This window comes from Mustela erminea, chromosome 17, assembly GCF_009829155.1.
Source record: "Mustela erminea isolate mMusErm1 chromosome 17, mMusErm1.Pri, whole genome shotgun sequence".
NCBI lineage: Eukaryota > Metazoa > Chordata > Mammalia > Carnivora > Mustelidae > Mustela > Mustela erminea.
This window is the reverse complement of record NC_045630.1, coordinates 29889634-29916200: the sequence shown is the minus strand read 5'-3', so window position 1 is coordinate 29916200 and position 26567 is coordinate 29889634. Positions and strand designations below refer to the sequence as shown.

At 42.0% G+C, this 26567-nt stretch overlaps 1 protein-coding gene across 14 annotated transcripts in view; it reads right to left on the bottom strand.

The window, feature by feature from the left end:
* Nucleotides 1-26567, bottom strand: part of ENAH (ENAH actin regulator) — a 131392-nt gene that overhangs the window by 69197 nt on the left and 35628 nt on the right. For all 14 annotated transcript variants that reach the window (XM_032319077.1, XM_032319076.1, XM_032319075.1 and 11 more), the window contains exon 2: nt 778-943. In XM_032319077.1, coding sequence (XP_032174968.1) covers nt 778-943 — 166 coding nt within the window. The remainder of the gene's footprint in view (nt 1-777; nt 944-26567) is intronic.

Genomic DNA, 26567 nt, shown 5'->3' with positions numbered 1-26567 from the left:
CAGTGGAAACCTAGGGACCTGTCTTTGGTTAAGGACTCGGCTGGAAATCTGGTCCACTTTTCCTGCCTGTGGCTAAACCTGGTTGATTCCACCATCTTACTGGAACCAAAAGTATTTCCTAAAGCTGTCCTTTAGAGAAGTTCTTGCTGCTATTAGCATATACTTAATGCTAGTAAGACCCCATCTACATTTTCCTCTATCTACTGCTCCTGGTCAAGAAATCAAGTCATCTGATAAATTCCGTCATCCTTCTGAGAAATCCAGGGCGGGAAATGGTTAGTTTAGTTTTCATCCCAGATATGCATCGTAAAAGCCTAACTCTCCCAACAACCTTGACCCTACAATTTTTCTATCACACATGAGTTCAACAGTACTTTCTGAAACTATGTACACTTTCAACTCTTTCCTCTAGCCCCACACCTTCAGCAGGAAATCAATTCCTTAAACATACAATCCGCTCCTTAAGTGGTATTTCACATTTTTGTTTGTTCTAAATTTATTCCAGATTCCCAAACCTAGTTACTTGGAAGGCCAAAAGACCTGACACATGTTCATAATTTAAAGTTGTATTTATATTCTTGGGCAATTAGCTCTAAATCCTCACCCAAACGCATGACTCCTAAAAGGGGGAAACAAGGGGAAGGAAGACCGGTACCCGGTTCTCCCACACAGAGCGTGCTGACTGCACTGGCAAAGCACTACTGCAGCCCACTATTTCACAAGTCCTTTTGTAATTCGAGACAACTTACAGCAAGAATTTAATTAACAGACCCTTACCTGATGGTCCTGAATCTTCCTGCCCACCACTCGGAACGTGTTGTTGCCTGTGTGGTGATAGATGTGAACTCTGCTGAAGCCCGTGGAGCCACCAGCGGGTACCCACTTCTTGTTGGCGTCATCGTACACCATAACAGCAGCTCTTGCCTGACAGATACTCTGTTCACTGTGAAAAATAAAAGAGGCAAACTTAAGATATTTGAAATATGCTAAGTTTCCCATACAGCTATGCAGAGTTAGCAAACAATCAGTGCTTTCCTGGGTACTATAACAAGAAAGACAGTGGCTTCCAGCCGTGATGAGCAGAATCTAATGCGGAGAAGAGACCAAAAACTGAAGTGTGGCAAGGGACCGGAGGTGGTCCGGGTCCACAAACAGCAGAGACAAGCAACACAAGAATGGCTTTCTCATCAAATACGCTGAGTATCTAACACGCTCATGAAACTGAATACAACTGCAAGTATAAATTAACCACCATTTGTTCAACTGGACATCTGTTTATAATACTGATGACCTGTGATTACCCACTCTTTAATGGCAAGATTCGTTTTACCATCAGGCTTGCTTCAAGGTCTACAAAACAAATTCTGATAAGCTCTATCTGCCCCTTGAAATACAAAGAGCCCACCAACAATCAGTGAATGGCAATGAGACTAAGGCGCTGTTTCCACTTGGGAAGACGACAGCCTATGTCCTCAATTTCTTCATGTAAAAATGAGATAATTTTTAAAGATCCTTCTAGATTTTTAATTCTAAACTTCATAGACAAATATTAACGGAAAGACTATTTCCATGATAGAATCTTTAAATCTCAGCTTTGTTTCAATTATCCGTTACCAAGTAAGACTGAGATACATACAGAAATAAAATGCAGAGATGATCTGAATTGCATATTAAGTACTAGGTTCATCTTTTAAATATTCTATAATACTACTGGGGGAAAAAAGACTGATTTGAATTTTATTACTTCATACCGTATCTTAGTTTTTAGAGTCAAATTCCAAGAGTGAGCAACAGATGAAAAGATACACATCTGACAGTTAAAGAGAAGTTAATGGAGATGCCCCTAAGTAGCTCATCCAACCTCATCCTTAACAAAAGCACTACTCACCTACCAATTTTAGCCTCAAAGATTTTAAACCGCTAATCACATCAGTTCTTGGCCAATACCCTCAAAAGCAAAAAATCCCTTTCAGACCCTCCCCTCTTACACTCCTCCCCCATTCCTCAACAGCCTGTGGTTTACTCGTCACATGACTTGATGACAGATGATCAGGGAGAGACCCACAGGGGTCACAGGACTGAGTGACAACGGTAACTTCAGAACAGTGAGGTCATCATTATTTCTAATTTTCCATCAGAGAAACTTTACAAAAACTAATTCATAACAATGTATGTACAGCACAAACACTGAAATAGAGTGGTACTGTCTAAATTTTCATGTTGCACTGAAATTTCTTGGTACACTAGTCCTGGGAATAAAGGCAAGTTAATGACAAAGGCGAGAATTATTTCTAAAACAACTGATTAAAGAGCATTTGTCAGCACAGAAGTTGAAATCTCTTCATTACTCACAACAGAAATACTTGTGAAGTGACAGCATTTTCAGGACCTCACACAAAGATTATGTGAAAAAAGCTAAGGCAAAGTGCCCCTTACAGCAAATAATTCAAGAAATCTACTAATAATCACAAATAACAAAACAGTATTTTCCAGTTTTCAAAAAAATTAGTATTTTGGACACACGTTTCCTGAGGATTCGTAATTCAGTTTCTCCTCCAGAAGTCCCAGTGGGATCACAGAAACCAAAGCAATAAACCCCCATTTGCTGTAAACTAAGTCATTCCATGACTAAAAACAAAACAAAACAAAACCCTTTTTTTAAAAAAATATTTTATTTTTTTATTTGACAGAGAGAGAGATCACAAGTAGGCAGAGAGGCAGGCATAGAGAGAGGAGGAAGCAGGCTCTCTGCTCCGCAGGGATGCAGGGCTCAATCCCAGGACCCTGAGATCATGACCTGAGCTGAAGGCAGAGACTTAACCCACTGAGCCACCCAGGCGCCCCAAAACCCTTTTTAATATACATAGGAAATCTAAAATCAAGAGAGTTCGACATAATGTCCCCACTGTTTCCTCCATTTTTTTCCACCATTGCAATGGAGTGGGCATCTCGACACATTCCACACAGTGAAGTACTAAGTTAACTCAACAGCTTCAACTCACCCTTGATTAATCAAGATAGCTACAAGCTACGTAGCATTCAAGTGTCTGGTCACTTCCATTGCCCAGGGAAAGCTATCACCACAGAAACAAAGACAGACAGACATATCCAAGCAGCCAAGAGAGGACACAAATGCCAAAATTAGTTGACTAGTTTTCTAATGAAGATGAAAAAGAAATCGGGTGCCTGGATGGCTCAGTGCGTTAAGCCTCTGCCTTTGGCTCAGGTATGATCTCAGGGTCCTGGGATCAAGTTCCGCTTTGGGCTCTCTGCTCGGCAGGGAGCCTGCTTCCTCCTCTCTCTCTCTCTCTCTCTCTGCCAAATAAATAAATAAAATCTTAAAAAAAAAAAAAAAAGAAATCTTCAAAATGAGATACTAAAAATACAAACCCAAATCTAAGCAAAGCCAAGAAGCACAAAGAAAAGCCAAGATTAAAGAGAAGAAAAAGTAACACAGCTGTGTGGCAAGCTGTGAGGGACAGGTCAAGCCCGAATAACTCTGTCGTCCTACAAGCCACAGCAAGGCCCAGACAAGAAGCAACGGCACCACCCACTGGGGTCCTCGGTGATGAATGCAAGCCAAGTCCTTCCAATTCCATTCCACACCATCTGAGGACCTCTCCTCACTAGACAGACATCTGTATTGACATAAAAATTATCTGGTCTTTGTCCTGGCTCCAGGCAAGAGCTCCTAAAACCCCTGGAATCTCCCGAGCAGGGAGTGTGTCTATGCTTCACGATGCGGGCCAGCTACTGGAAAAACCACGCCATGCTTAGAGGGTGGAAACTTTCAGTTCCACTGCACCCCTCACCTCTGGGGAGGGAAGAAAGGCCAGAGATCGAGTGCACTCACCAATGGGCAATAGTGTCCTCCACAGTCAGAATACTTCGTGTGCATCTCCGTTCTCCCTCCACTTTAAAGAAACCAAGGCTGCACTCAAGACAAGGCACAACTGTGCCTTAGGAAAGAAAACGGACAGAATGCTCATCACCAGACCAACACTAAAAGCTTACCAGAAAAAGGCTGCAGAACTAACATGTATATTTTAAGAGACTATAACGTTTAAAAGCATAAATCATAAATCATTTTTAAGGACACCAAGCTTGAACGAGTTCAGTGATCCAACCTTCATCACCAGGACAGGTCACACTGGATTTGAGGGCTTCCACTACAGGGCACATTTATGAAATGCTGATGAAGATTTTCTCCTTCATATTCCATCCTGGGGCTGGGGGGAAAAAACCACCTTGCTAAGATTCAGAGGGAAAGCTGCCTGCTAGTGACAGGTGCCACCGAAGGACACAGGAAAAGACGTGAAAGAGACACAGAGAGACACGAGGAAAGGCAGCAAACAATCTGTTTTCTGCAAGGCGAAGAAACCATCTGGGAGGCAGCAGTTCCAAATATGTAGAAAAGCAAAACTTCCCATAAAGACCACATAGGCGTATATCACTCTTCTAAGAAATACTAAGGTTAAAAAGGGAAAATAAAAGGGCACCTGGGTGGCTCAGTGGGTTAAACGTCTGCCTTTGGCTCATGGTCTCAGGGTCCTGGGATCAAGTCCCGCATCGGGCTCTCCAGTCAGCATGGAGGCCTGCTTCCCCCTCTCTCTCTGCCTGCCTCTCTGCCTACTTATGAGGTCTCTCTCTCTGTCAAATAAATAAATAAAATCTTTAAAAAAAAAAAGAAGAAAACGCCAACGTGTCACTACTGAACTCTTCATCCCACAACATCTATATTCATGTGTGAAGTACAAATGCAATCTAGTTTATTAACTGATCCATAGTCACAAAAGAAAATGATCCGTCTATCTAAAGCAAACAGTGTGTTTCAGGAAATGTTTCAGCAAATCTGTTGGGTTATCCTGTAGGATGAAACAAATCTCTTAAAATGGGGAAAAATCATTGGGTTGGGTAAAAATGTAGAAAAAGTACCTTCAAGGAGGCACTCACTGCACAGAGCCGTGCATGTTCAGAGGTGAGGAGGGCATCCCCCAGACACCCGCAGGCACCATCTAGCTTTAGTCATGACTACACCTCTTGACTTGAGCAAGCACACAAAATGCACAATCTGGTCAGCGTGACAGTGACAAGAAGAACCACCCAGCTCTGCCCACAATGGAGCTGGAAAGAGAGGAGCGACAAAGCAAATGAGAAGGCACAGCTCTGGAAAGCTCAGAACCACACGAGAGGAGGAAGCAAGGAAGCAAGGACAAGAGCTGGAGGCATCTGTGGGGAGAGAAGAAAATGAAGTCGTGCTGGGCTGAAGTCAAGGGAACAGCAGGACAGGAAAGAGCCTGGGTAGAAGCCTGCCTCAGTGCACGACTCAGGCTGAGTTCTCGGAAGGAGGCCGGCTTTACTGCAAAGGAACACAGGCAAATTCAAGCCCTCCTGCCTTTCCTGGAGCCCACAGGAAGGAAGACTAGGTTCCCAAAGTAAAGTAAATGGTATTTTCCTAAAAATTAAAACCAACTGCTTCAGAGGACTGTGCTCTACCACTATCCATAAACCAGTATTTTTTAAATACTTAAATTTAAAAATATGTTTTAACGTATTAACTTAACTGTAAGGACAAAAATCCTAACAAAATGAAGGAGGTAAAATGTACTAATGGTACCACTCTCTGTACTATCTAGTCCAAACTGTCACAACCCCTCTTAAAATCAAGGTCATAAAGAATCCCAATCACTTTACATCATCAAAGACCTAAAACCCAGAGACATTTCGGTGACACAGGTCATTAATTCCTGAGCCAGTGCTGTGGAGAAAATGACATTAATAAAAGTATGACTATATGAATACAACGCAAAGTATCACACACTGTTCTGTGTGCTTTGCCTTTATTAATTCATTTATCTACCCACCAAACTTACTGGTAGATACTGGTCAGCAGGGGCAGAAGTGGGATTCAGAGCAGCCAGTCAGCTTCAGAGGATGGACTCAGGACCACTCTACTTGAATAAAGTGGACTCTTTCTAATGAATAAAGTAGACTCTAATGATCAATTATATTATTTCCACAAAACCACCTTCTCAAAGTGTTCTACTATTTCCACATTCTTCTTCATGTTCTACTTTACATGATGCTAAAAGAAAAGAACCTGGACACGACGAACTCTCAAACAACATGGGTTTCAACTGTGTGTGGATTTCAGGTGGACACAAGTGCAGTACTGTAAATGTTTTCTCTTCCTTTTGAGCTCCTTAACATTTCCTTCTCTCCAGCTTACTTTATGGTAAGAATACAGTATAAAATTCATAGAACATACAGGATATGTGCTAATCAACTGTTCATGGGATGGTAAGGCTTCTGGTTAACAGGAAGCTCTTCATAGTGAAGTTTTTTCAAGTTGCAAATTATACACAGATTTTTGACTCCGTGAGGGATCAGCACCCTAAACCCCATATTGTCCAAGATTAACTGTACGTACAATGGAATATCAATCTTAAAAAGGAAGGAAATCCTGACACCTGCTATAACACAGATGAACCTTGAGGACATTATGCTGAGTGAAATTAACAAGTCACAGAAGGACAAATGCTATTTATGTGAGGCACCCAGAGCAGTCGAACTCAAAGACAGAAAGGGGAATGGTGGCTGCCACCGGCTGGAGGGAGTGACAGGTAAAGAGTGATTCAATGGGTTGAGTTTCAGTTTGGGTCGATGACAAAGTTCTGGAGATGGATGGCAGTGATGGTTACTTATATAACCATGTGACTGTACTTAAGACCAATGAACTGTACACCAAAAATGGACTAAAATGGTAAATTTAGTTATGTGTATTTTGCCACAATGAAAAAATATATATAATAGCTTTAAATATTATGAAAATGTAAGAAAGTACTTTTGCCCATCAAAGAATAAAACTATATTCATTAATCTTACTTGCATTTGGGTGAAGGTTTATCTTAACATAAATTTTAGGAAATCAGTATTAATAATGAAAACAAAAATGATGACATTTTCCAGAATGAATGTAACTTGTTATGATAAGAATTTAAAGTTTTGTTATCCTCCTTAGAGATACTCTGCTACTCTCATTTCTTTCTCTCTGCAAGACTTCTCTTTGGGTTGTTACTGACAACCCATTGCTTCCTTGTTATAAACTCAGGGTTTAAAATCTCTGACCCGTGTACGTTTCTGGCCCCCGCTATAAGTACACACTATGAGAAACAATTCACATCTCCTTCCCTCCTTCCAACAACAACCAGACAGGAGGCTCCCAGTGCCCCCAACTTCCTAGTACTCATGCCCTTATGTGATCTTCTATTCTTTGGCAAAAGTTACAGAATGTCATTTCCAAGGTTAATTTACAGAAACAGTGGCTTCCATTTGTGGGGAAGGCCCATGACAAGGCCACCCACCAGGAAGGAACGGACCCTCCTCAGTTCAACAGTCCACAAGCAACTGAATCCAACCACTAACTCTGTGAATGAGCCCAGAGGCAGATCTTCCCAGGGGTGAGGTGGCTCAGGACCACAGCCCTGGCTGGCGTCTTGACGGTACTTGTTTACCACCACGCACCCAGATCCCTGACCCACAGGAACCGTGTGGTAATGAACGCATATTGTTTGAAGCCACTGCAGTTTCACTGTCATTTAACTGTACGGCCATTAAGAACTACATACCACACAGACCGGACACCCTCTTGTCTGTACCTAAGACCTTAAAACTTTCCCCCCATTATATTAGCTTCAGGTATACACACGATTCAGTATTTGTATATACTGTGAAAATGACCACAATAAATCTAGCTCACATTCACCACCACACATAGTTAAAAATATTTTTCTTATGACAAGAACTCTTAAGTCTATTCTCTTAGCACAAATGAACAATCCAGTACTTACAGTATTTCTTTAAAGCCAAGATAACCTCAAACTCATACACCCCATGGCACTTAGCACATGACAGACACAAACAGCACATATTCTTTATCTAGCCCATCATCTCCTTAAATCGAACTTGCAGTGTCAAAGACCAGTTCCCAATGCACCAGGCACACCTAACAGCATGAGAGCTCACACAAAGTATAGACATTCAGAAACAGTCACAGAAGGAGAGATACATGGAAACACTTTATTTCACTATCCTAGCAAATCTTCCCGCTAACAAGAAGTTTTTCTCAGAACAACTAAATAGAGGTTATTTCCCCTTTTTCCTGAGGCTTTTTGCCTCACATAACTTTCATCAGGTTATATACCAAAGCAGCCCAAAGAACATTCAAGCAATTGAGTTAAAAATACCCAGGAGGCACCTGACTGGCTCCGTCAGAGAAGCGGACAACTCTTGATCTCGGGAGTGTGAGTTCAAGCCCCATGCTGGGCGTAGAGCTTACTTAAAAATAAAATCTTTTAAAAAAAAGTTTTTCAAAATAGCAAGTCTGGCTGATTTTAGCTATAAAGACACCACACAGGGCCAGGGTAGGCCAGTCCTGGAAGTAAAAATGGTTGTGGGGCTGGGCTGGACAGTTTCACTTATTTCTCTTTATATTCTCACTCTGGTAGGTTATTAGTTTCCTGAGGTAATAATTCAGTGAACATGTATGAGCAACAGGGGAAAATACACGTACCACATAAGACTGGGAAAGAACTGAAGCAGAATCCTGTAGGATCTCAACCTCCTCCCCGCTGACAAAAATCCATGCCAAGAGGGTTCTGCTTCTGGCCGGCTCCTTCCCAAATGACCCTCCCATCGATAAAGCTATAAACTCTGGGTAAGATGGACAGAACAACGATCTGGAAGTGCTAAAGAGCGATCGGAAAGGAGTCCGCTCTGGCAGAAAAGTAACAACGCAGGAAGAGATCCCTGAATTGTACTGCTCTCAGCCTGAGGACAGGGCCCAGGAACAGTATGACCTGGCAGATTGGTGCCAACAGAAAACGCCAGTCTTCCTAGTTTAAAGAAGCAAAAGCTAGAGTTGAGGGCAATCCAGGGGGCTGGAAAAGTGGTGGCTAACTCTCAGGGAACACAGCGCGTGGAGGAAGACGGGCTAGATTCGTGTACACACTCTGCCTGCCCCTCCCGGGGAGCCCTGACATGATGCGGGTGCCAGCATCTTCTTAGCACAGCACCCAGCAAAGGCTGACAGCTACCCAGACTGAATGTGCAGTTCAAGTTCAGCCAAGCTACCGGCCTGCCGGGACATCACCAACACCTTTCAGGGCACCTCAAGGGCAGCCACAGGGTCCGCAACATATCTCGAGAACCAGGTCCATCAGTCCGTGAAAATACGCAGGGGTCTCCAGAAAAGGGACAGGTACAAGAGCCCACGCACAAGATGAAGGCGACCAGCGCTGGACTGAAGGCAGCTACTCTCACTGTGTCCAAAGGCATAAAGTAAGTGCACTAATAATGGAAAGACAGGAAATATCAGAGGAGAAATTCCCACTACTGAAAAATACTGTTTTCTTTATTGTTAAACTGAAAATTCTCTGGATGGCTCAACAGAATGGAAATGGCAGGGAAAGAATTGGTACACTTTACAATATATCAATAGAGATTACCCTATATAAAGATGAGAGAGGAAAAAAGACTGGGGTGGGGGGGAAACAAGCAGTGGTTCAGGGGCCTGTGGGGAGCAGCAGCAGGTCGTAACATACACGCAGGAAGAGTACAGGACCTCAAAAAATAAATAAATAAAAGTGAGGCATAAACACAAAGAAGCAACCCGCACAGGCATACTGTAGTCCAAGATGAAGAGAAATGCTTGAAACACCAGAAAGAAATGAAATATTACATACAAGAGAATAATTCAGATGACCACAAACTTCTCTTCAAGAAGCAATAGGGACACAAATGTCAAACCACACCACACACCACGCAACAAAATTAGTTCAAGACACATCAATCGACTTAAATATAAAAGCTAAACTCAGAAAAGTTTTAGAAGGAAACAGGAGAGGGTCCCCAAGAACTGGGGCAAGCAAAGTTTCAGCAAAAGTCATAGAAGAAAAGAGCTGGCAAATCAAAATTTACTCTCTTCAAAATACACCTTTAAGAAAAGGCATATGTATAAATATAAATAATAGCTCAATAAAGCTGTTACAGAAAGACAGACAGGAGGGTGGAGGGAATAGATAGGCAAGGCGCAGAGGAGGAGAATAAACACAAAACATGAATCTGGCACACATCCAGGATCTGTCTTTTAAAACTACAACTAAATACAGATCTTCCTCGGCTCATGACGGGATGGGGTTACAACGTGATAAATCCATTTTAAGTTGAAATGCACTGAATACACTTAAACTACTGGACTCCTCGCTGAGCCTTGCCCACCGTAGCAGCGCTCAGAACACTGACATCAGCCTCTAACACAAAGCTGGTTTCACAGTCAAGTGTTGATTCTCCCCCATAACTTACGCAACATGGGACTGGAAGTGAAACGCAATGTGCCTCTGCAAATACAGCATGGCCGCATCAGCCACTGCCCCCACGCCGGTGTGGCCAACAGACCCAGAGAGTGCCCAAACTGCCACCAACAGAACAGGCAACTGTGGTCCGCTCACACAACGCCCTAGCACCCAGCAAGAACCTGCAACAATGCAGGTGGCAGCACCTGCACCCCACCATAAAGGAAGACTTACACAAGAGTTCCACATTCTGTGACAAATGAAGTTCTAAACAGGAAACGCTAACTGATAATAGAAAGTGAGCAGAACGTGGGGCACCTGGGTAGCTCAGTGGGTTAAAGCCTCTGCCTTCAGCTCAGGTCATGATCCCAGGATCCTGGGATCGAGCCCCACATTGGGCTCTCTGCTCCATGCCAAGCCTGCTTCCTCCTCTCTCTCTGCCTGCCTCTCTGCCTACTTGTGATCTCTGTCTGTCAAATAAATAAAATCTTAAAAAAAAAAATAAATAAATAAAGTGAGCAGAACAGTGTTTATCCATGGAGGAGAGGGATGAAAGCCAGGAGAAAATGGGAAGGGAACTCTGCCCTCGCCCTCACAATGGTCTGTGTCTGGAAAGGGGTTTGGGTTACACAGGTGCATTCATCTGTCAAAACTCAACCCAATGGTTTATTTCACCATGTATATTTTGCCACAAGAGGAAGGAAAACTATTACTGGGCCCTAGTGAATGATACACATACTGAATACTTAAAACACTGTGCACTCGTGATTGAACCTTACTTCTTGGACATACATCTAAATAAATAATTTACACACACACACGGAAATGGATAAATGGACAGGTATGTGATGAAGCAAGTCTAGGCAAATATTAATGATCAGAGAGATGGTTGCCAGAAGTGGGGGATGGGAAGGAGTAGGATATGGAGGGGGTCAAAAGGCACAAACTTCCAGTTATCAAATCAGTTCTGGGGGTACAGAGTACAGTTACTAATAATATAATGTATATCTGAAAGTTGGTACAACAGGTCTTAAAGTTCTCATCATAAGGAAAAAATATTTGTAACTGTGTGTAGTGACATATGTTAACTAGACTTAACTGTGATGATCATTTCTCACTATAAGCATCAAATCACTATATGCTGTACACATGAAACCAATACGTCAATTATATCGTGATAAAAAAAGAATATATATATATATATACCCACACACATAACTTTCTCTTCACATTCGTGCCAAAATCCAATAAATATATAAATTTCACACTGCTGAAAATCAAAGTCCTGGAGAATGTTTAAAAAAGTGTTAATGCTAGAATCTAGATTGTGGGTATACATATTTTCACTGAATAATTCTTTCAACTGCTATGTATGTTTGGAACTGCTCATAATAAACTTGTGGGGAAGGGGGACTAAGCAGAACTCAGTGTCCATGCCTGTGTAGCCTTCTCTCTAAAGCAGTAATTCTGTACACGCTTCACACCTGTAATGGAAATTATGCAGAACAGTACGTTTTTAAATCTTCGTTAATAAAAACGAAAGACAAAAGACTGGCATGTTTTATTTTTCCACGTTCATTCAAATAAGAATTCTAAGAGTTTTAAATTGGATCAGTTTAGGAACAATGCGTAGATGAAAATAAAGTCTGGCAGCAGGGTAGTGACTAGTCCCCTCCCCCTTGCTGTCAGCTCGCAAGCACACACACATGCGTGCACACACACGTGCACACACACACCCCCAAGGCTTCCAGAGCCCCACAGCACAGTTGCAATAACAGCTGTAAGTGCCATAAAGATATTTACAGCCCCTACTTCTCTCCTGAGCTCCAAACCCACAGAGACAACCACCTAGCATGTATTTCTACCTAAACGTCACAAACACCTCAACATGCCACCTCCTTTCTTCCCCCATCCTGTGCGCTCCTGCCTCCATTTCCCAACCTGGAGGAAGGGTACCAAAGACCCCGCTGTCTGGGCCCGGCTAGAAAGCCCAGCACCCGAGCATCTCCAGCAGGCCCCGTCCCTTGGGCCCCACGGCCACTCCCGGGCGCCCCCCTTCTGTCCCAGATGACACCCCTCTCCGGCCCCCTGCGAGCAGCCCGAGCACCGGCACGTCCCAACAAGGACATGCATCTAAGCAGTACCCAGAAAATGCACTGTCCCACTATCTCTGCATAGGAGACTCCAGTTCAGAATATTTTAATTATGGCTTTGACAAAATACATTTACATTTCTGCTGGCTTAAGGAACGTCCTTTTCAGAAAGACTGTTAGAGGCAGTTTATTCACGTTACTCATCAACCAGGTAACGCAGAGACCTTAGATTTCCTCATGGAACCACCTCAAGGTCCACATACGTCACCAAATTCACCAGCACACCAACTGGGCCCTTGTCCCCCAAGATGCCTGGAGTCCAGCGAGGCTTCCCATCTCACCCTGAAGGTCCTGCAGAGCAGGCGTCTTTGGATGCACCAGGGCCAGATAGGGCCCCCCAGCCTCCGTTCTTGCGCCTGCAGTGCGGAGTCAGAGAAGCACCTGCGTCCTAGAAGTGCCCCGAGAGCAGGAGCACAGGTGGCACGCAACACTCACACTCTCTGGCCAGCAGAGGCAGCCACGAGCTGAGCAAGGGCCGCAAAGAAATGGGGCCCCTGAATCACATGTGTGTGCGCCACCATCGAACGACGATGGCACCCCCTTGGCCTGTGATGTGTGCACAAATCACCCAGTGCATGTGTGCCGTGAGCATGACTGACTCCCCATCCTCCATGCTTGGGGCTCCCCCTCACGTGTGGCCACGGGAGGAACAGGGGATGTTTGTGGAACTGGGAAGTCACCACAGCCTTGAAACGCCCCCAGCGCACTGGCATACCAGCACACTGCTCGGCTCTCCCGGCCAGGGCTCAAGCCTCACTTCTTGTTTCCATTTAAATGAGCTGCTACTGCATGTGACCTATAAGAAGTGTGGGCTCACCAAGTCCTACCAAGCTGCTTTTCTGTTAGTGTCTAGGATTTGAATTAAAAGTCAACTGAGGGGGGTGCCTGAGTGGCTCAGTGGGTTAAAGCCTCTGCCTTCAGCTCAGGTCATGATTCCAGGGTCCTGGGATCGAGCCCCGCATCAGGCTCTCTGCTTGGCAGGGAGACTGCTTCCTCCTCTCTCTCTGCCTGCCTCTCTGCCTACTTGTGATCCCTGTCTGTCAAATAAATAAATAAATAAAATATTTTAAAAAAAAAAGTCAACTGAGGGGCACCTGGGTGGCTTAGTGGGTTAAAGCTTCTGCCTTCGGCTCAGGTCATGATCTCAGGGTCCTGGGATCGAGCCCCGCATCAGGCTCTCTGCTCAGCGGGGAGCCTGCTTCCTCCTCTCAGCCTACTGTGATCTCTGTCTGTCAAATAAATAAATAAAATCTTTTAAAAAAAAAGATAAATATTAAAAAAAAAAAAGTCAACTGAAAACCAGATCTCTATGAATATAACACCCAAGTACCTTGAACACACTAACGACTACACATGGATGCTGCTCGAGCTGGCAGGGGGCCAGCTGAGGCAAGCCTGCTTTTCCTATCATTCTCAGGAATCCCTTTATTTTCCAAGAGTACTTCTTGGACATTCATGGGTCCAAACCAGGCATTTATACAGTCTGGCAAATATATTCAACATTCATGAGCTGCCCACTCCTGCTCAAAACGACTTCCTATGTTGTGAAATCCAGTCCAGAATGCTGGCCTGTCCACCACAGCTGGGAGAGCACACTGTCGCCTCTTTTCTGTGGAAGGCCCCTCCATGCAGACCAGCACTCCAGCCCCCGACCACGCCAGGCCAGATCACTTGGCACCATGAGCTCAGTCAAATAAGGCCAGCATACTTCACTTCTGGGAACTAGACTCTTCCGATGGCCACACACCACAAACCCCAGGAGACACGATTCGAGACAGCACACAGCGGACTGTCAACACACATGCCCGACATGAGGCTGGGAGCCCTGAGGAGCCTATGGCCAACAAAGATCTTGCAAGATTCATGTTTCATATTAAAATTTAATGAGTATTCTGCAATTCACTCCATCATACAGCTGGTTTGAATAGAATGTTCTGCCCTCAAAACCTTGCAGTAAAACAGACGCTCCAGGTGGGTATGCCACATTCACCCTATGGTCGCTCCACGTGCTGGCACACTGCGCAGCCTGGCCCCAGGGAGTACCAGTATCCCAGTAGGAGAAGGCAGGCATACCCGAGAGTGCTGCTGAGCCACAGGAGGAAGCCTGAGTTTCAAGGCCTGCCACAAAAGCCTCCCGTGGGACGGGGGATGGGACACGAAACGTAGAGATGGAAAGTCATGTGACTGTCACTGACAACAGAACAAACATGATAAAAGCAAGGAGTGATTTCGGTGTCACTAGCATATGATGTTTTGTTCACACACTTTGGCATTGTGTTCAGAAAGTAATTATAGCACAGCATGATCGAAGAGAATTACTGGCCGTCATCTGAAAACCAGCAGCCTGCTTCTATCCTGTGTCTTCAGAGGAGTATGAACTGCATGACACTCAAGAGACTTTGGAATGGTGTGTCCTATGCTCTACAAAACGTTCAAACAAGATGGAATGCTAATTATTACATGTTTAAGAAGAAAAAAGAGGTGCTTGACAAGAAGGCCTCCATGCTGTGCTTTTCCGACACTCAGGGCAAAGCGGAGTTATCAGTCAACGTCGCCTGCAGGCAAGAGAGTCCACTGGAACCTGCCAGAAGCGCACCTGTGATTCTCACAGTCTCAGCTGTAAAATTCTCTTTCATCTACCTGAAGAAGCTGAAATGGGCATGCACACAATCAAAGTTTAGGTGAGGCACAAATGCAAAGAAAAGTTTGTTACCCTGAGAGCCAAGCATACTACTTCTCTGGTAGCCTGCTAGATTCAACGGTTAGGGCAATTTGGTCTTAAAGGGCTGTGAAAAGTGGCAAGCCATGCAGTTTTTGTTTTTTCAATTTCAGTGATGACATTTTCAAGCAGAGCACAAAATCTACTGGAATTTCTTCAGGGAGATTACATCGCGACCATCTACTAACTCGCGTCATTCCCACCGAGGCAACAGTCTCTTCTCCCCATTCCATTAATCATGCTATTTACTGCCGAGCGTCCAGAAAGCCTTCTTCCTCTGACCACCTTGTTAAGCGCTGCTGCTCATCTACCTCCCAGTTCACACGAGGTGGTCCTCTCGGACTGGCCACTTCCCACACCAGCCCTTACAAAGGTCTGCGACACCATCAAACTCTGGTAATCACCCTCCCCCAGATGATTCCCACCAGATTCGCATCACCTGTTAACCAGCCCCGGCGTCCCAGCGTAGAGAACTGCATCACCTCTATCCATGGTGCTAATACGTGAGGCATACTGAAGTATTTGCTGAACACTGAATGAGCAAGTGAACACACAATGTCCACGTGACCACAGACCACCATCATTTAACGTTCACAAACTTTTTAATATTAGAGATCACCTTTCAGAAATAACACGGAACTTTGTATTTTAGGTCAATGGGGGAAATGTCTCTTACTTTATGTCTTTGCTAAAAGTATGACCAATGGGGATGCCTGGGTGACTCGGTTGGTTAAGCTGCTGCCTTCGGCTCAGGTCATGATCCTAGGGTCTTAGGATGGAATCCCTCACTGGGCTCTTGCTCAGCAGGGAGCCTACTTCTCCCTCTGCCTCTGCCTGCTTCTCTGCCTCTCTATGCGTGCTTGCGCGCACGCGCTCTCTGACAAATAAATCTTTTTTTAAAAAAAGTATGATCCATGAAGGTTAGACACTATACACTAAACAAATATACAAAACTGATAAAATTTAAGAAAACAGGCATACAGAAAATAATATATACAGTGTCAGATCTATTCACTGAAGCCTGGGAGCAACTCAATCTTAAAACTACCACGTTAATCATTCAAGCTAAATCTTTCTACTCATCAATTAATTTTAACCAGATGAAGTATGAAACTGAAGTAGATTTAATGAAATGCATCCTGACCTGAGCAGGTGGTCACTCTTACTCTAGCACCCAGCAAAATGATGGGCAAGCACTCTCGACTTCCCCCCAGTCTCCGAATCACGAAATAGGCTTTGTCATGACACACGGATACCTAAAATACTGCACGTGCAGAATCAGAACATTCTAACGTCTGATGTTCCTACCCACATCTTCATGTGTTAGCTTAATCTCTTAAATGTGTAGCAGCTGACTATCAACTGGCATGGGACCTAAATCCTGATCCGATTTCTCGAAGTAATTCACACAACATCTCTAAGCAACAGCTGTGTAACTTTTATAGCATTTCTAAAAATATAAAGTTCAAACATTAAATGAATTTCATCTAACATTTAGGAATATGACTGAACAAAATACAGTCAACTCAATTCATGTTAAAAAAGTAATTTAGCAGAAGGCAACCTCAAAATGACGAGTAATCCAATTCATAAAATAAAAATGTTCTGGGGCTGCATTCTAATTTTAGAAGTGCCCTTTTTTTTCCTTCAAGATATATAATGCCTGCAACTAAGCACAGAGTATTCTTTTTATCATTATTTCCCTACTACTGAAGAAGATATTCCATGTGGCTAAAAATTTAGAAACTGTAACTTTTCTCATTATATTGACATATTTTTCAGCCCTCCTACAACCGTAACCAAGACACACTTTTCTGAAGCTGCCTCGCTGTGTCATGCCACCTTGTCATAGCGATACTCTGCAAGTCCTACCTCTCATGAGACTGACAGCTACATCTATCTCACACGAAGTACTCATTGAAAAACCCAATTTTCAGGTACTTCTTCCCCTCAGTGACAATCGCAAGAGGGACCTACACCATCCGAACTGGTCCCTCTACCAGTCAGACCTGCTGCTTAGTCAGCAGAGAGTCTTGGAGGGCTCGCACTGAGCTCAGCCTTCCGGGGTCTTCAATTCCCTGATCTCTAGACTAAAAGGGTTCCTAATAATAGCCAAGTCATATCACAAAATAAGAAGAACACACAGAGCCCTATAGTGATGCTGTACAACGTCAGTTGGGCGGGGGGGGGGGGGGGGGGGGGGGGGGCTTCAAATAAGTCTTTTCCAAAAAGTTTCACTGTTTAAATTTACCAAATAGCAGTTAAATTATGCTACAAGAACAACCAAGACTACAAATACTCTTCTCCAATTCTTAAGCCGGAAGTGAGTGATTTAGTTTCTAGGAAATTTTACTTACTTGGTCTAGGATTAAGATTCAAAATCTGATCTTCTAGATAGCCATTTCTTTTCAAAAGCCACTAAATAAAAACATAATCAGGCGAGGGGGGCCTGGGTGCCTCAGTCAGTTGGGCACTCGACTCCCGTTTCAGCTCAGGCCATGATCTCAGGGTCATGAGATCGAGCCCCCTGTTGGCCTCCACACTCGGGGATTCAGCTTGAGATTCTCTCTTGCTCTCTCTGCCCCTCTCCACTCCTCTCTAAAAAGAAATTAAGTATATCTTAAAAACATAATCAGGTGATGCAGGCACAAGCTGGGTGGCAAAGGGTTAAAGATCATGGTTTATCTTACAGTTGGACAGGCTGTTCTTCACACAGCTGCCACCTTAAGAGTTCCATCTCTCTCTCTAATGTTCAGATGAAAATGAAAATTAAACATCTGACCAGTGAGATAAAAATGGTAAATAAGTTGAACAAATGGCCACAGCTGTTGGTGGCACAGTTTCTGTCATTCCGATGAGCACTCTGGGGCAGAAGACTTAAGGGAACCCCCCCATCTCTCCCCTCCTTTCTCCCACACTGCAGAACAGCAACAGAAGCTCTCCAGTCACACCTGGACACCATTCCTACCCAAAGCAACCACACATTGATGTTTCTGTTCTGGAAAGAAACAAATACTCTGCCAGTGGTGACACAGGACAATTTAAATCTTTACCCAGGGAGACTGTGTTCTGTAACAGTAGTGCCTTGGAAGAAGGTTAACAATGAAACCCAACCTGTAACCCAAACTGGAGGACACTAAACAAAATAATTCTCCTCATCAAAAAGGTCAAGGTTGGGACGCCTGAGTGGCTCAGCTGGTTAAGCAGCTGCCTTCGGCTCAGGTCATGATCCCAGCGTCCTGGGATCGAGTCCCACATCGGGCTCCTTGCTCGGCAGGGAGTCTGCTTCTCCCTCTGCCTCTGCCTGCCATTCTGTCTGCCTGTGCTTGCTCTCTCTACCCCCCTTCTCTGATAAATAAATAAAATCTTAAAAAAAAAAAAAAAAGTCAAGGTTAAGAAAGACTGAAGGACTTGCTCTGTATTAAAAGACACATGATGATGAAATCTCACATGCCATCTCAATCAACTCCTGGATTAGAAAATAGAGCTTTCTTTTGCTACACTAAATCTGAACAAATTTTCATAAATAATGTATTAGGCCCACAAGGTATATTCTAAAATCATGTTCTATGGTGAACCAGATCTAAAGTCAAACTGCTGAACTTTAAAAATTTAAATCTTTACTTTTTAATCAATGGCATTAAGAGTTTCCCTCTCTTTAATGTTTTTTACAATCATTATCTAGTTATATGCTTCCCAATGACCTCCATCTTTGCAACCCTCTGCAAGGTCAGTATTCGAAATTCCTTTTTAAAGATATGGTAACAGCTGCAAAAGCCAGAAAGAACCAGAGCAGAGCGCCCAGCAGGACCCAAAGACCCTTCACACAGGGTCTACTACACTCACGTCCTGTGGGGTAAAGTTCACAGAGAATAAAGGTGTTTCTTCATACAGAAGTGTCAAAACCTTATTTGTAATTCCTTTAATTTACTTTAATCATTTAAAAAGAAACTATAAATTATACCATCCTTTGCTGTCTTCTAAGCTAACCCCACACAAGAGTACACAGGAACAAGAAAGTGAGAAGGAAGGAAGGAAGAAGAGAGGAGAAAAAGAAAAAGACAAATGAGAAAAAGGAAAGGAAAGACAGAAAGCTATCCATAATGAAAGGAACTAAAAATCCTACATAGCATCAGCTTCCATGGGTGGGGGAGGCCTCACCAAGAACATGAAATATAGTAAGGCACTTGTCTCATTAGAGAAGGTACAGTCTTTGGTAAATGTTTAAAAACAACGAAAGTAAATGAACGTATATACACGTTTTAAGTGAAGAGAAAATTATGCTCAAGTGCACGCGTGTGCGCACAAACGATGACTTTGAAACCAAAGGACGAAGAGTACGTCTATCGGGGAAGGCAGGAGGAGCAAACAAGAACAAAAGGAAAGCAAACAATATAAAAGACAAAAGCTCGAAAAGCAGTAATACCCAACAAAATATAATCGTAAAGCAAAATTACAGAGGCACGGTAGTGAACAGAATAAAACTACTATCCTATAATAATGTTTGATTCATGCAAAAATCTATGAACGCTAAACAGTGGGTTGCAGCTGCTGGATATGCATTCAGTCTCAAAGCATCACTCCACAAAGTACTTATCAATAATGAAGAGACACAGATGCCTTTATAATGAAGAGATGTGATTCCGCACCACCTTAACCAAATGATCAAACCTAACACCCCAGAATTGGAGACGATGGACATCATCGGCCTCCACATGATGGGCTAGAAAGAACACAACATGGCTATGTAGTAGAATACTCCTGCCTCAATGGTTAGCCTACAGGTGCTCAAGCAGAAACAAGCAAGCAAGCAATCCTGCAACCAGCCAGGACTCCTCAAACTGGCAATGGTAAACCAAGGGAAAAAGGCCTAAGAACTATTTCCAGAATCTAGATTATAAGAAACCAAAGAGACAGATTGGACAAATGGAACGGATGAATGAATGGAGTGGAGGGGAAGAGCAATAAAGAACATGAACTCTGGGCCAGACAGCATGTTAGACAGCACACACCAACGTTAAACTCCAGTCTGATAACTTCACTGTGATGACAGGGCCAAGTGCCCGTGTTGTTCACATTCGGGGGCACTGCGTTCAACTCCCAAACGGTGCACCAAACACAAAGAAAAATTAAAAAGCAAATATGAAAAAATATTAACCAGTATGCTGGTGAATCTACATAAAGAGTACCTTAATTTTCTTTGTAACATTCTTAGAACTTCAAAAATTTCCCCAAAAAAGTAAAGGAACATAAAAAATATATAAAGAGGTTCATACTGATAAAAACTGAAGAGTAAGCTCGATCCACCATGAACACATTCACCCTACACAATATGCCTTGAAATACATCTAACAGAACTGTAGGGGGAAATTGACAATTATTTTTAATTGAATCTACTGTTCAGAATGGACAGATCAAGCAAACAAAATATAAGCAAAAACATCAAAGTCCTGAAGAACACAATTAAAAGGCTTGAGTTAGAAATACACAGAATACCACCCCAATAAAAGAAAATATGCAGGTTTTCTAGCAATCTGAAACATTTATGTAAATAAGCCAGGTACTGGGCAAAAGGAAGCCTCATTAAATTCCAGAATCTATCTTACAGATTATGCTCCAATATAATGCAATAAAATTAGATATTAACAAAATTACTATTAAAAATTTCCCAAATTTAGAAACCAAAAGAAGTTTAATTACACAACCTTGAGGTTGAAAAGATCGGTAAAAGTTAAGAAATATTTAGAAAACATATGTGTCAGAGCAAAGACAGAGCTTAAGAGGGATGTTCGTGGCTTTAAACACACGTAGCAAAAAATAGAAAAGATTGAAAATTTTTAAACCAAAAGAGGATAACCAAAGAAACAGAAAGGGAAAAATGAGATCTGCAGAAGCCAATGAAAATCTAGATCAAGAGAACAGAGAAAATTAACATCAATAAATGTTTCTTAATAAATACTAACAACCCCTAAATAATAATAAACAAATAAATACTAACAACCCAAATAAAGTGGTTTTTAAAGAGTTAAGAGATTAAAGTGGTTAAGAGTAGTAGAAAAACAGATAAAAGACCCAAGCGTAGGGAAATCATTAGATAGATTTTCATAACATGGGAATTTTACTACACACCAATGACTATGTAATCTAGATGAATGGCCAAATTATCAAAGAAAATACAGAGGATCTGAAGAGACTGAAAAACAAACCCAAAAATTAAAGAACCTGAAATGGTAATACTCTTGTCATCCACACAAACACCACACTCAGACACGGACACACACAGACATATACCACACACACCAGCAACAAAAACTCCTGCCTGAGACTATTTTTATTAGGTAGATTCTACCAAGCTTGAAGAAACAGTTTATTAGTATGTTAAATAAGTGTGTTCATCAGGTAAAGAGCAAAAGCTGCATACTCCATTTAATCAGACCAGTGTTGTCTTGATTTGAAACCTGGGGAAAGTTAAAGCTAATTCACTTACTGAAGTAGGTGTCTAAGTCACTGGCCAAGCCAGTAATGTATTTAAAAAAAAAAAAAAACAAGATTCTCCATATTAGAAGATAAAAGAAAAAACATGATTATCTCAACAGAAGCAGAAAAATTTGAAGGAATCCATTTAACAATTTTTTAAATCTTATCAAGAGAGGAACAGAAGAGAGTTTCCTTCTTTTGGCAAAGGTTATATATACCAAAAGCCATGACAAATATAGAGGAACTTCAGATGCATTCCCCTGAAGTCAAAGGAGGACTGCAGACAGCCCAGCCAACACCGAAAAAGGAAAAAGAAAGAGCTACACTCAGAAGGAAAAGAGAACACTGGCACGAGTGCCACAGACGACATCACCCATCTATGAGAACCCATCCACTGCGCCCCCAAAATCTGTACGTTTGGGCAATCTCAAATTCTAGTTGGCCTCTTCAAGGAGCTCAGTAAATTGACCCAATATATTTATGCAAAAGCAATGGTTAATCAATGCCTAAATCAACCTGAAAAAGCATCAACTTGCACAATCAGATAGGGAGACATACTATTAAATTACAAACACAACAGTATGAACAGTAAGGTGTGAGCACAAGAACAAGGGCCAAGTAGAAAACAATGGAACTTTCTTCATGACACAGGATGAAAGGATAACTTAATAAAGGAGAGAAGGGGAGCGCCTGGGTGGTCCTGTCAGTTAAGCATCTGCCTTTGGCTCAGACCTAATTCTGAACTCCCAGGATTGAGCCCCACATCGGGCTCCCTGCTCACCGGGGAGCCTGCTTTTCACTCTGACCCTCCCCCTTCTCATATTCTCTCTCTCTCTCGAAATAAAAATCTTTTAAAAAAAAAGAAAAGGTAAAAAAAGCACCACAAATCAATGGCCAAACAAGGAATTGATGGTTCTTGGCCGTCCAAAATGAGGACTCTAATGTTCTAACTTAGAACATTTCCCTAAGTAAACTTAAGTAATGTAACAAGCATTTAAGATTACACGTGGGGGATGCCTGGGTGGCTCAGTGGGTTAAGCCGCTGCCTCATCTCAGGTCATGATCCCAGGGTCCTGGGATCAAGTCCCGCAGCATCGGGCTCCTTGCTGGGCAGGGAGCCTGCTTCTCTCTCCACCTCTTCCTGTCACTCTCCCTGCTTGTACGCTCTCTCTCACTCTGAATAAATAAAATAAAATCTTAAAAAAAAAAAAAAGATTACACATGGAACTTCTTGAAACTTCAAAGGATTTTTTTTAACACCACATACAGTTCTTTATCAGAATTCAAAGTACATGTTTAAAGCTTGGACACTTAAATAACCCCTGAAAGAATTTAAGATACAGTAACTTGCAGGTCCCATAAAATTTTTAATTATACAGTAATACTCAAAATTAGAGAAAAAGAGTACAAAGTACACCTTCAAATAGACGCATGCTTTTCTCTTTGTCCACAACGAAGTTTCACAAAGACAGGGAGCTGCTGTTTATGCTACCATGGCCTCAGACAACACGAGAGGCTCATGGCAGGCACACTTCACTTTCAAAGACAACACTTAGAGCCTATCAATCAAAATGACTGTGAAAACTACATTAAGGAAAACATCTGTATTTACCAAATGCAGTTTTAAAAATCAGAGATTGAGCCAATATACAAAATCATAAAAACCCACTTTATATAAAATTTCACAAATTTAGTAGCATATGGCTATTGGACTGAATGGTCAAAATAAAAATTGGTAGTCACTCATAACTGTAAAGAAAAAAAGATCATGGCAAAATCAGAAATGTGTTACACAAAACAAACGAAAATACCACCCAAAAGCCTTTCACATATCGAGTCTTAAGGGGTCAATCTTATTCAACTATAATTCAAGGTAAAACTTTTTGTGAGCACTATAAATTTCTGCTAGAAACTTCTAATAAGCAAACATCTGAGTGTATGCCAAAAAATTTTTAGTAACAGTATACATTATGAGTAAAAATAATAACAGTCATTCCACAAAATAAACTCAGAATCCTAAACAGGTTATTTTCAGTGGTAGACAATAAAAACAGGAATTCCTTGTCTCTTCATTTTGGAAAAAAACAAATTCCTAGTGGATATTCCAGGCAAATTAAAGCCCAGACTCTTCTACCATTTCCAGCCAATGAAGTTACTACTGTTCCTTTTTCCTTTGGACAGTACCTTGAGAAAGAAGGGACAATGGAGCCAAAGGGGAAACAGTGCTTCTACCTTTGGGGGGGGGGGGGGGAGAAGCAGGTGGGAAAAAGGCACCAAGCAGCTACTGAACAAGGGAGGACTGCACAGAGTGACCTATCCACTTGAAGTGAACACCACGGTGTAAAAATCCCATGTGTTAACACAGAATACTGGACTATATTCCGAACAGTATGTAAATGACCTAACAGTAGAAATCCTCCTTTTTTATTCAGCTAAGTATGACAAGAAAGCAAATACTTTTGTAAATGGTGAAAAAACAAGATTTGAAAATAAGCATAATAGAGATGGTTTAAGTAAACCCTAAGGGAAAAGATTATAAAATGGCTGCAGGCTGACTTTAGTCACCATTAATTAGACATTCCAGTAGGGGTTGTCAAGGGTTAAAACAATGCACAAAGGGGATGATGTCAGCCTACAGTGTTGATTTCTCACAGGGTTTATGAAGGAAAATCTGCACAACAGAAAAACAATTCCAAAAACATGAACCTAGAGCAATCAAGGGCCTGTTCATTTCTGAAATGCAAATAGGAAACACCAAATTAAAATCTTAAAAAAATAAAAAAACCAACATCTTGTAAACAGGCATATTACTTTGAAAACACAACAACAACATCGTAAAATAAAGCTCAGAACATGTAAAACAAAACAAAGTGCTACATCTTCCCTTTCAACAGTCCTCTATGTCACAAAAACAGTACTTCCAATGTACTAACCACATCATGAATTACTATAATCCAATTTTTAAAAGATTAGAGACAAAGATCTAACTCTTAAATTGTACTGGGGAAGAAAAAAAAAATCTGCCATTTTTTTCTCAGTATTTAATCAAGCTAAGCTGTCAAAGTTAAAACTAGGCACTGTTCTTGTAATGCACAGGCTCCAGTCAAGACACAGGGGAGGGAGGGAGTGTGTGCTTGTGTGGTAACCTAACCGGGTACCAAGAAAAACCCAAGCACCGTCACAGACACAGGTCAGTTACTGGTCTCCACTGAAAACCAATGCTGACCTACCACAGGAATCCCTCTGAAACATGGTGCACCCTGGCTTACACCATTTTTAAACTAGCATTTTCACATGATTAGAAAAGCAAAAAAGCACCTAAATAGATGTATTCAAGAAATGACTTTAACACTAACTACAATTAGAAGGAAACACATACTGTCTTGAAATGAAAAATGATAAATATTATTTTAAATTTTAAATTTTATCACTTTGATGGAGTTTTCTAGAGAAAAGGTGAGGAATGCCAAAAACAAAGAGCACCAACTGAATCAAGGATTGCACTCCCACCCACTGACTAATCTGACTGCTGACCTTCAACAGGTTAGCTTCACTGACTACCCTGCCACAAGCTTCGCAACCATGACCCACTCAATCCTTGGAATAATCCCAGCCAACAGGTATTGCTACTATCCCCATTCTGCAGATAACAATACTGAGGCTCAGATGTTAAAGACCTATAAAGGTTCTAAGTCATAACCCAGGGTTCAAACTTGAGCCATTTGAGCAAAGAATGCTTCCCTTAACTACCAAGTGGGTATGTATTTGGTCTTCTGGGTTTCAGCTTCTTCACCCATGCAGTCAAAGGTTCTAACTGTACAATCAAAGGTTCTAACAAAATGCAAAAGCAGCAACAGAGGTTTCAACTATTAGGACAGATTTAGGAGGAGTGGAAAAGAGGGTCAGTAAGAAAAACACAAATGCCCCAATTAAAAAAGGACAATTCACAAAACATTCAGAGAAAACAGAGATGAAAAACACCCCAGTTAGTTATGGCAAAGAAATGCAAGCTAAAACAAAGAAATGCAAGATACCCTTTTAAACCCTGTTAATGCCCATCTGGGAAAAAGGTGAATCTTGTCGATAAAAATGAAATGGTAGAAGCCCTGCCAAGAGCTGTTTGTCCTTATGCATCAGGAAGTCTTTGAAATGCGGATATCCACTGATTCAGCGGATTACACTGTTTATAAGTTAAGTGTATTCTGTAAGTGTATCATGTATGTACGAATGTTAAGCCAACAACCACTCATGATGATGGGAAATTCCAACAAGAGACCAACTAGGTAAATACATTTTCAGGTTGAACTTTATGAAACTGTCGATATTTGGTCACTTGTAAATTGAAATACACAGAGTAACTTTAAAAATAATATGTATCTGTATTTAAAGTTGACCTTTTAGGATGCCCTGGTGGCTCAGTTGGTTAAGCATCTGCTTTTGACTCGGGTCATGATCCCAGAGTCCTGGGATTGAGGCCCACATCAGGCTCCCTGCTCAGTGGGGAGTCTGCATCTCACTCTGCCTGCTGCTCTCTCTGACAAAAATAAATAAAATAAAATCTTTAAAGTTGACCTTTTAAATATTAAAGAGGAAAAAATAGAGACAAACCACACTATTTTAGGTAAAAAGAAAGGTCAGTAAAGAGAATATCTGAGAATCAACTCTCCACCTGGCACCTTTACAGACATTGTCTCTAATTTCCTACAGTCGCCCTGTAACGTACTGTTACTCTCAGTTCACAGGTTTGGGAGCAAATCTCAGACAGGTTGAATAATTTAGGGAACTAGTCAAAGGCGAGGCTAAGATTCAAAGCAGACCTTCATGTCTGACTTCAAAGCCTGTACCATCTCCAATCGGTTACTTCCT